The sequence below is a fragment of the Rhinopithecus bieti genome, unplaced genomic scaffold, assembly GCF_001698545.2.
Source record: "Rhinopithecus bieti isolate Rb0 unplaced genomic scaffold, ASM169854v2 scaffold_7684, whole genome shotgun sequence".
Lineage (NCBI taxonomy): Eukaryota > Metazoa > Chordata > Mammalia > Primates > Cercopithecidae > Rhinopithecus > Rhinopithecus bieti.
In genome coordinates this window covers 3,889,596-3,900,374 of record NW_016806071.1, presented here as the reverse complement: position 1 = coordinate 3,900,374, position 10,779 = coordinate 3,889,596, and the positions used below count along the sequence as shown (strand labels likewise).

Genomic DNA, 10,779 nt, shown 5'->3' with positions numbered 1-10,779 from the left:
TAATAATCCCGGCTGTTCAGGAGGTTGAAGCACCAGAATCGCTTAAACCTGGGAGGCAGAGGTTGCAGTGAGCTGAAATGGTGCCACTGCACTCCAGCCTAGGTGGCACAGCAAGACTGTGTGTAAAAATTAAAAAGGCCCTACTTCCATTCTGATCTCATCCTCCAACTTGACTATATTTTTCTTTGCCATGTCAGCCAGTATGTACAGAACTATCTCATTCTTTTTACGGAAATGGGATTCCATTTTATGGGTATACTGCAGTTTAATTAGCTGTTATACTACTGATGAGCACTTGGGTTGTTTAAAACTTTTATTCTGAACATTACGGAGATAATTGCTGTGTAGATCTCTTTGCACATGTGGATGTTTTCAGTAGGGTAAAAATTTAAAACTGTGTGTGCTGAGTCATACTGAATAAACACAATTTTAAAAGATATTGTCAAATTAACCTACCAGTGTATACTGCTACCAGCAGAATATGAGAGCTATACCCTCACCACCATTAGATACCACTGTTAAAAAAAAATCTTTGCTAGTCTCTTAGTAAAAACATACCTCATTGTTTTATTTTGTCATGAGTGGTATTTACTATATCTGTTGGCCATTTTATTTATTTTTTGTGTGTATTTACCAATGCGAGTTCTTTGCCTTATTTCCTTGGAGGTATTGGTTGTTGAAGCTCATGTTTTTATCATAAATTAATGTTTTTTATAATACTTGCAGTAGCTCATTAAGTTTCCCAAATCCATTCTTGTTCTCTTCTTTTTTTTTCCCACTACACTGTGGCCATACAGATCTGATCATGTCTTTCTTTTTGATTAAAACGCTTAAGTGGGGGCTGGACACGGTGGCTCACATCTGTAATACCAGCACTTTGGGAGGCTGAGGCAGGCAGATCACCTGAGGTCAGGAGTTCGAGACCAGCCTGACCAACATGGTGAAACCCCATCTCACTAAAAATACAAAAATTAGCTGGGCATGGTGGCACACACCTGTAATCCCAGCTACTTGGGAGGCTGAGGCAGGAGAATGGCTTGAACCCTGGAGGCGGAGGTTGCAGTGAGCCAAGATTGTGCCATTGCACTCCAGCCTGGGCGACAGAGCAAGACTCTGTCTCAAAGAAAAAAAAAAAGTGCTTAAGGGCTTTCCCATTGCTCTGTTAAAAAGGTCAGAACAGATCCTGGAGAGCCTTTGCTTGATCTGGCCTCAGCTTATTCCATGCATTCCTTAACTTTTGGGGCCTCAAGCCATATTAACTTTTTAGTTCTTTGGTGGGTCCATGCTTCTTCCCCTAATAGAAACTGTGTACATACTATTTCCTGTACTGTTACATACTATTCCTGTACTATTGGCACCTCTTTGTGCACAGAGAACTCTTATCCATCCTTCAGATTTGATCTCTTGTCATTTCCTAAATAAAACCTTCACTGACCTTGCCAATCTAGGCTAGAGCCTAGATTACATGATCTTATTTCACCATTTACCACTTTTGAAACACGTAATTTTATATTCACTTGTGTGGTTTTATTTTCTTTTTTCTTTTCTTTTCTTTTCTTTTTTCTTTTTTCTTTTTTTTAGACAGGGTTTTGCTATGTTACTCAGACAGGAGTGCAGTGGCTATTCACAGGTGCAGTCATAGCGTAGTGTGTCTTCAAACTCCTGGCTTCAAGTCATCCTCCTGCCTCAGCCTCCCATGTAGTATCTGGGACAACAGGCGTACTCCTCTGTGCCCAGCCTCGTGTTATTATTTGATTTTAGGTTATAACCTGAAACCCTTGCACTAAATTGCATTGCATGAAGGCAAGGACCATGTCTGTTTTGTTTTCTGCGACATCCCCATTGGATAGCTTGGTGCCCAGTACATAATAAGAGTTCATATATTTGTAGAATAAATGAGTGAATGACAGATTCTTGGTTTTGTCTGTAAGAAAGGTTATTGAAGGATTTTAAGAAATTTAACATTATTGGATTTATTTTTTAGAAAGTTCCTTCATCTAGTCTTTGTGTGGAAGATTAATTGGAAAGGCAGATGTGAAGAATTAGGAGAACAGTTAGTTTATCATCGTGATTGTTTAGTCCTCAGATAATAACAGCCTGAACAGAGGCAGCAATGTTAGAGATAGGAGAAGATGTGATTTTGGAAGAACAATTTCAAAGGAAAAACCAACAGGACTTAATGACTGACTGGATGTGGTCATGGGGAGGGAGAAGGAAAAGTCAAGACTCAAAATTTAAATGAAATATGTAATTTAGTATGAAGTAGTATTACAGAGTAGTTAACTACAGAGCCATTGAAGTCATACAGGTTAATCATGTAACTTACTAACTGTATGACCCTGATAATTTTACTTAATGTCTTAGTTCACTCGGACTGCGCTAACAAAATACCGTAGACTAGATGGCTTATAAATAACAGAGATTTACTTCTTACAGTCCGGAGCCTGGGAAGTCCAAGATCAAGGCACCAGTAGATTTGGTATCTGGTGAGGGCCTGCTTCCTTATAGACAGCTGTGTTCTTACTCTAACTTCACAGGGCAGAAGGGTGAGGAGTCTCTCTCAGGCTTCTTTTATAGGGCACTAATCCTATATGCCCTACTACCTAATACCATCACTTTTGGGGTTAAGATTTCAACATAGGAGTTTTGAAACGTTCATCTGTTTACCAAACTGCTGATTGTAAATGACTGTCTTCATAGAATTTTTGAGATTAAATGTAACACATGTGAAGTGCCTAGTATTCATATAGTTTGCTGTGAACTTGAAGTCATTTAACCCTCTACACTGTTTCTTCTGATAGAAAATAAGGATAATATGTATACCCTTTGTTCTCCCTATATCACAGGGATATCTCCCTATATCACATTTAGGAATGTCAAGCCCTATAAAAATTGTAAACTGATAACAATCATAGTAACTAGATATTAATTATACATAGTAGGATGGGAGATATCTATCTTAACTTAGACTTCAATATGACCCTCATCTCTTGGTTCACCTTTGTAAGGTATAGGATGCTTCTTGGTGTAAAAACTGAAGAAGTAAAATTTATCCTACTGGGAACAGGCTTTTGCCACTGTAAGGCTCTATGTGATAAATGACTGATGAGTTTTCAAGAAAATAAATCTGGCGGGGTGTGGTGGATCATGCCTGTAATCCCAGCACTTTGGGAGGCTGAGGTGGGTGGATCACTTGAGTTCAGGAGTTTGAGACCAGCCTGGCCAACATGGTGAAACCCCATGTCTTCTAATAATACAAAAAACAAAGAATTAGCCAGGTGTGGTGGCTCACACCTGAAGTCCCAGGTACTCAGGAGGCTGAGGCAGAAGAATCACTTGAACCCAGGAGGTGGAAGTTGCAGCAGTGAACCAAGATTGCACCACTGCACTGCAGGCTGGGCCACAGAGTCAGATTGTGTCTCAAAAAAACAAAAGAAAAATCTTAACAGGAGCAAAGGAGATTGTTGTTGCCTAGTGTAGAAGGGAGAAGGAAGTGAGATTACCAGGAACCAAGCCCAGAAGGTGGAAATTGGCATGGCAGATTTTGATTGCCTGCTCTGATTTCCTGTAGCTAAAGCAGTGCGTATGTTTATGATTGAGTTGTATATACTGACCCTTGGCCTTCATAGCAAAAACTGAGAACAGCTGGTATAGTTGTAATTCCACATATAAGGATAGTAACAAACAGAAGTTAAAACGCAGAAATTCCAATCTTTATTTCATCCCGCTATGATTCCTTTCCAAACGGAAATAGCAGATGTAACTATCTTTCAGTACCCATGTTAGGTGATTGTGTGCATAGAAATCTTGCCTAAGGGTAATTCAGGTGGTTTTTTTCTCTACTGCTGTGTATTTGCCATGTGATCTTAGCTAAGATTTTTATTTTCAGCCAACGTTTTCCATTTCTTTATTGTTGACAGACTTGTAATCTCACTCTTGCTTTTGAATTACCCAACTTCCTGAACTACATTTTCTTTGAAACTTTAGTATTGTAGTTTAATAAGGTACACTGACAATCAGTATTTGTCAATATTGGCTCACTCTCTTTGCACTGTAATCCCAAGTAAATTTTGTGTATCCTTTTCCCCCCACAGGTTTTCTGTGCTTCCTGCTGTAGCCTGAAATGTAAACTGTTATACATGGACAGAAAGGAAGCTAGAGTGTGTGTAATCTGCCATTCAGTGCTAATGAATGGTAAGTATTAAAACAGGTTGATTTCATAGTTATTGAGAAAGAACAAGGGAATGGCTAGGAAAATACTTTTTTCCCCCTGCCTTTCTTTACAAGTTGCTCACCTTCTCAAATGTCATAACTTTAACTGAAAATATTTAGCTAAATTTCCATGTTTTGGAAGTATCTTAGCATTTCAGAATTCCTGTGCCTAATTTAATGAATGAATGCTAAAGCCAGGTAAGTTTTGCAGGAATAGTGGAAGTTCTTTGGAAATCTGGTGCGAGGTAATAATTTGTGTTCCTATAAAATAACCAGGGTGAGGTGGGAATGGGGAGCTTTTGATCACCAGATGATGAGATGTTAAAATTGGGCTGAGATTTTCCTTTTAAGAGAAGCCATCTCTTTCTAAGGAACAACTTAATAACTTAGCATGCGTTCTTATCAACACCTTGTTTCATTCACCTTGTTGAAAATAAGTATTTTAGCATCAGGACCAAGTAGGAAATTGCATTTTTAAAGCCTATTTATCTCTTTAATGCTACTTAGATTTGCTATGAGAATAGTGGTTTAGAATCTAGTTCTTATGTGGTAAAAGAATATGGCTGGGGAAAGTAAATAAAACTTATCCAGTGTTCATCTTTTGCTGGACTGGAAATGATTTTAAGGGCATATTAGTTAAAACCCTGAGTATTCTTGTAAAAAGATACACTAAAATTGTTCAGGTTATAGTATTTTCTCTTTGAATGCATCTTTGTACAGTTGCTGGAACAATTACTGATAGACATAAAATGTTGAACTTGAACACCAGTGCTACCTGTGCCAGGATAGTGTGCCTCCTGGAGGCTGGAACTTCTGCTCTGAGACCCCTCCTGCTCTGTCTGTCTGCATTGCTGATAGTGACGTTTTCCTGTTGCTGGCTTATTAACCTATTGCATGACAGTTAATCTGATCTGTTCTAATTTCCTATGATCCACCCAGTTTCCTCCCATTTCTGAATTCTTGTGATTTTGACCAAATATGAATCATTCTGTCCACTCTTAAGGGTTACTTTTTGAATAGTGGTTTTTTCACTTGGTTGCTCAATTGATGATTTTTATTCTGCTGCTTTCATTTTCGGGCACATATTCACAGATAAGAGCATGCTGCTTAATTATAGTACCTAATACCTCTTTTATTTGATGAGATCTTCCAACTTGATAGCTAATTTTTTTTAACTTGGCATAGCTAAAGATGAAGGAAATGGCAGAGGATTCACATAGAATACTTACTTTTTATTAAGCCAAGGAGGCCCTTAACAGGGGATCCTAAGGTAATCCACTTTTCCTGGTTTTTCCAGCGTCTTTCCTCTCGCATGGCTTAGCCCGGTCTTTTTCTTAATATTTAATTTGATGCTTTTCAGTGTTCCCTATTTCTTTTTCCCTTTCTCCTTTTCTCTTCCTCCCCTCTTCCTGCCAGTGCTTTCAAAGGAACATAGCTTTTGTTACTAGCCTTGTCTTGCAGTTTGGAGGCAATAAATATTCAGAATCTTATGGATCGTTCTTTGATGTTGAATGAGATTTTTGAAAGGATGCTTAAAAAGAGGATGACTTCTATTTCTGGGCATGTGGTATTACCTGAACCTAGAAGATAAAATGTGGTATCTTTCATTTCTGTAGCACCTTTCATCCTATTTGCTTTAAGGGCAATAGGTGATGTGTCAGTATTTAGTAAAATTATAGGGTACACAGAATCTTAATGTTATTTGTGATCATTTATATTGGTTGATCACATTTATATGATATTGGCACATTTTCATGTTCAAATAGGTCCTGTGCTTTTGAGACACACCAAAGATGTGAAATGGTTGTTACTGATGGATACTTTTATACAGGGTGATGATGACATAAAAGCAGAATTCAGAAAAATATTGAGATGTGTCCTCCTGAGCTTTAGGCTTTAGAAATTTTTAATGAGCTTTTACTTTAACGAGAGCCTTAAAAGTTTAGAAATGAAACTTAAAATTATACAGTAGAGTTATACTATTTTAGCCCCGATTTTGCTTTTTGATAGAACTTTATAAAATGCATTAAATGCTATCCTGGTTTCAAATTCTTAAAGTTTGATGTTGTTTCACTCCCTCTTAAGGAAATGTTTGGTCTCCTATAAAGAAGCCAGGCTCCAACCTTTAACTCAGACTGATCTGCTATCAGTCTATCAGAAATATCCTATAATTCTTTTTTATTTTATTTTTATTTTTTTGAGATGGTTTCTTGCTCTGTTGCCCGGGCTGGAGTTCAGTGGCGCGATCTTGGCCCACTGCAAGCTCCGCCTCCCGGGTTCACGCCATTCTCCTGCCTCAGCCTCCTGAGTAGCTGGGACTACAGGTGCCCACCAGCACGCCTGGCTAATTTTTTGTATTTTTAATAGAGACGGAGTTTCACTGTGTTAGCCAGGATGGTCTTGATCTCCTGACCTCATGATCTGCCTGCCTCGGCCTCACAAAGTGCTGGGATTACAGACATGAGCCACGGTGCCCGGTCTAATTCTTTAAAAAAAAAAAAAAATCATGTTGTTATTTGCTCCAGCCAAACAGTTTACTTGGCTAAATGGTCTCCTTTATTACATAAAATCATCTATCTCTTTAATACCTTCACTAGCTGGAAGAGAGACATACTATGAGTATTAATTAGGAGAAGCTGCAGTATTTATCCAATATTGTGGAGGTCTTGATGTCCATATTTTGCAATCCATTCACATTGATTGTGTCTGTATTTGCTTTAGCTCAAGCCTGGGAGAACATGATGAGTGCCTCAAGCCAGAGCCCTAACCCTAACAATCCTGCTGAATACTGTTCTACTATCCCTCCCTTGCAGCAAGCTCAGGCCTCAGGAGCTCTGAGCTCTCCACCTCCCACTGTGATGGTACCTGTGGGAGTTTTAAAGCACCCTGGAGCAGAAGGTAGGGGATCATGTGCTATTCTCTCTCTTTTTCCTCACGAAGTTCCTCTGAAAAGGTGCTGATATGACTTTACAGCACAAGTCTTAAAAAACACTGCAGATAAGTCTCTTTGGATGGTTATTAAAATGGAACAATAAGGTGAGAAATGTGTCAAGACTATTTCTGGGCAAGTAGAGAATAATATTGTGTTGCTTGGTATTTTAGAGGCACCTCAGAATATATGTCAGTCTCCTCTCCAACTTAAGAATGGAGTAATTACACTGCTTGTCCTTAAAAAGAGGTGCAGAATTTGAAGTCAGTCTGTAAATTCCTAGCCTACCTCATGCCTACCTTAATGTTTTTTGTAGGAGTTTAGTAAGTGGTAAAAATGAGAGTTCTTCTTTCTGACCAGCCCAATCAAGTATTGCTTTTTGGAATATACATTGCCATTTTCTCTTTTCATTTTAATCTGTCCATATAAAATATGAACATTTTGTGTTAGGGACATAGACTTTAAATCTAGAACTTTAATTCCGATTATATGATAGGTAGAAAATTACAGGCTCAACTTACATTGATTTATTATATCTTTATGATTATGATATTGTCAGATGAAAGACACTGTGTAAGTGCAGGGGATTATGAATAGTAAAAATAACATTTATTTCCTTAAAATGATCTTATCAAGTTTCCCTTGGTAATGAAAATCAGTCTTCCTTCATTAATTTTATCTTTTCATCTATTAATATTCCCTTCCCCTTGCTAAATAACCTACCTCCCCTTTTGAAGATTATAGACTTCTATTGGCATTATCATACTCTTCCCCATTTTTTCTCTTTTCAGATCATCCCTTAGTCATACTCCTTGTATTTTTATGAATTTAGGCTTTCTTAAAATCTTTATTCTCTTCATTTGTTGTTTTTGTTGTTCTTCCCTAGTCTCTGTGTGTTTTGGCTGTTTGAACTGATTTCAAAACTGGACTTAAAGGGATCATTTCATCAGAGTCAGTTTTCCAGCTTTTCCGTCTTTTACTAAAACATAAATTACTTTTGCACTGCCAGATCAGTCTTTTTCTTCTTCCGTTACACTTCAGGCAACGATCTGGTCAGTTTGCTTGCCAATTCTTACATGTCTGTACCAGCTCTTCCGTTATAAATGAATTATTCTTTAACATTCTTCAGGGCATCTTTTGCCCTTTAAAAGTACCATATCACTTTTCCAGGTGTTTAATTTCTTTGGAAACCTCATACCTTTAGAAAATGTGAATGTCTATTGCTTTTTTCCCCTTGCCATTAATTTATTTCCGAGGCACTTGAACACTTTCCTTAGTTTCTCTGTCAGTGATACGGGACAGAGTATGTGACATAATCATAGATGTGTTTAAGCACTCTTAATATTTCAAAGCAAAATATTTTTTACTCTTTGCATATAAGTTAAAGAAGTAAAGAATATATTTACATTTGTATTTTTAATTCATTTATAACCACTTTTATATACAGTTACATTTCTGATGTTTCTGATTGTAAGTTGCCAAGTAGTGATTTCTTTGTACAACTGGAATTGGTGACCTTCTCTTCTTTGATGTTAGAAAACCTTCCAATGTCACATTGATGCCTGTTTTATTTTTCTGGCCCCTCAAGTGGCTCAGCCCAGAGAGCAGAGGCGAGTTTGGTTTGCTGATGGGATCTTGCCCAATGGAGAAGTTGCTGATGCAGCCAAATTAACAATGAATGGAACTTCCTCTGCAGGAACCCTGGCTGTGTCACATGACCCAGTCAAGCCAGTAACTACCAGTCCTCTACCAGCAGAGGTAAGAAAACAAAACAGCAACTAAAATTGCATAGGTACTTTACTCAGCATTGTGCTGCATCTGTCTTGCCTTTTTCTATGTTGAATTACTTTTGTGTGGAACTCTTTAGGTTTTGGATACAACTTAGTGTGTATGTGCACATATATGGATAAAGTAAATGTGGCAAAAATCAGCTGTTGTTCTTTGCTGTATATTTAGAAGTTTTTTTCAGGAGAAAGGTTCTTAATGAAGATTGTTCTCAGATGAGCTCAGGTGCTCCACTGTAGCTAGCAGTCGGGCTGTAGAGAGTTCTATCCCCTTGCTACATTGGTTTTTAAAGCATGTTCCCCAGGTTCCGTGGCAGCCTCTCAGGAGTGCTATGGTGAGGAAGAGCAGGTAACATGAAGGGGCCTGAGGAGCTGAGTTGAGAACCCTGGCTTATCAACATCCCCTACCAGAGTGGTACAGTTGTTACACTTGTTGAACCTACACTGACACATCGTAATCAATCCAAGTCCACATTTTACATTAGGATTGGATACTTTTTTTTTTTGTTTTTTTGAGACAGAGTCTCTGTTGCCCAGGCTGGAGTACAGTGGCGTGATCTTGGCTCACTGCAACCTCTGCCTCCCAGGTTCAAGCAGTTCTCCTGCCTCAGCCTCTGAAGTAAGTGGGATTACAGGCACCTGCCACCATGCCAGGCTAATTTTTGTATTTTTGGTAGAGACACAGTTGCACCGTGTTACCCAGGCTGGGTCTTGAACTCCTGACCTCAAGTGATCCACCCGCCTCAGCCTCCCAAAGTGCTCAGATTGCAGGTGTGAGTCACTACCCCTATCAGAATTGGATAAAAATTTTACTCCTGATGTTTTCATAGAATTGTTAGTTACTAATTATTTATATTAAGTAATATTTTTTCAGACATTTACATCCTATATAATTTGTGAGTTTGATTGTAATTGAAATTGCGTGTTGTTAAGATTAGATTTTTTGACGTGCAGAGCTGAGTTACCTGTTTGGTGAATTATTGAATCATGTAATATCTGTCTTCAAATATTTCTATTTTTTGAATTTTTCTATAGCTGCTGAGGGTGACAGCCAGGACTATGTCTAATCCTTCTTTGTATCTCCACAGTGACTGTCAAGAAAGTTTTTTCTTTATTCCCCGCAACAGTTTTTTTGTTTGTTTGTTTTGCTTTTTTTTTGAGACAAGGTCTCATTGTCGCCCAGGCTGCAGTATAGTGCCACAGACACGGCTCTCTGCAGCCTTAACGTCCCAGGCTCAAGCGATCCTTCTGCCACAGCCTCCCAAATAGCTGGAACTATAGGCAAACCTGGCCACAACTGTTTATTTGGAAACAAATTCAACCTATAGAAAAGTTACAAGAATAATATAGTGAATACCCATATACTCTTCACCTATCTTCATCAACTGTTACCATTTTGCCACATTTACTCTACCACTTCACAGTACATACACATTTTTTTTAATGACCCATTTAAGGATTGGTTGCACTTCACCATTTGATAGTTCAGCTTGTGTACCTTAAGAAAAGTCATTTTCTTATATAACCACAATACAATTATCACATGAAATGGAAACTTAACATATAATTCTGATTTCCCCAAATGTCACAATAATGTTCTTTATAGATTTCATTTTTACATATATGTGTGTGCACAGATATATTAATTTTTTAAATAAAGTTTATTAAGTTTTTGTATCATTAATATTTAAGTAAATATTTGGGCCATGTTTTACATGAGACTGTCAATTTGTATTTGTCTGTTTTTTTTTTTTTCCTCATGATTAGTTTCAGATTAAACATTTTTTGGCAGTAATGACAATCCTACATAAGTGAGGGTGATTTCTTTGTTTTTTTTTTTTGTTTTGAGACGGA

The 10,779-nt window shown here is 37.9% G+C and overlaps 1 protein-coding gene across 1 annotated transcript in view; it reads left to right on the top strand.

Moving 5' to 3' along the window:
- ZFYVE9 (zinc finger FYVE-type containing 9) overlaps positions 1-10,779 on the top strand; it is a 203,943-nt gene that overhangs the window by 111,927 nt on the left and 81,237 nt on the right. Inside the window, exons 5-7 of the mRNA XM_017874503.1 lie at positions 4,095-4,194; positions 6,934-7,110; positions 8,730-8,899. Of these exons, the coding sequence (XP_017729992.1) occupies positions 4,095-4,194; positions 6,934-7,110; positions 8,730-8,899 (447 nt within the window). The remainder of the gene's footprint in view (positions 1-4,094; positions 4,195-6,933; positions 7,111-8,729; positions 8,900-10,779) is intronic.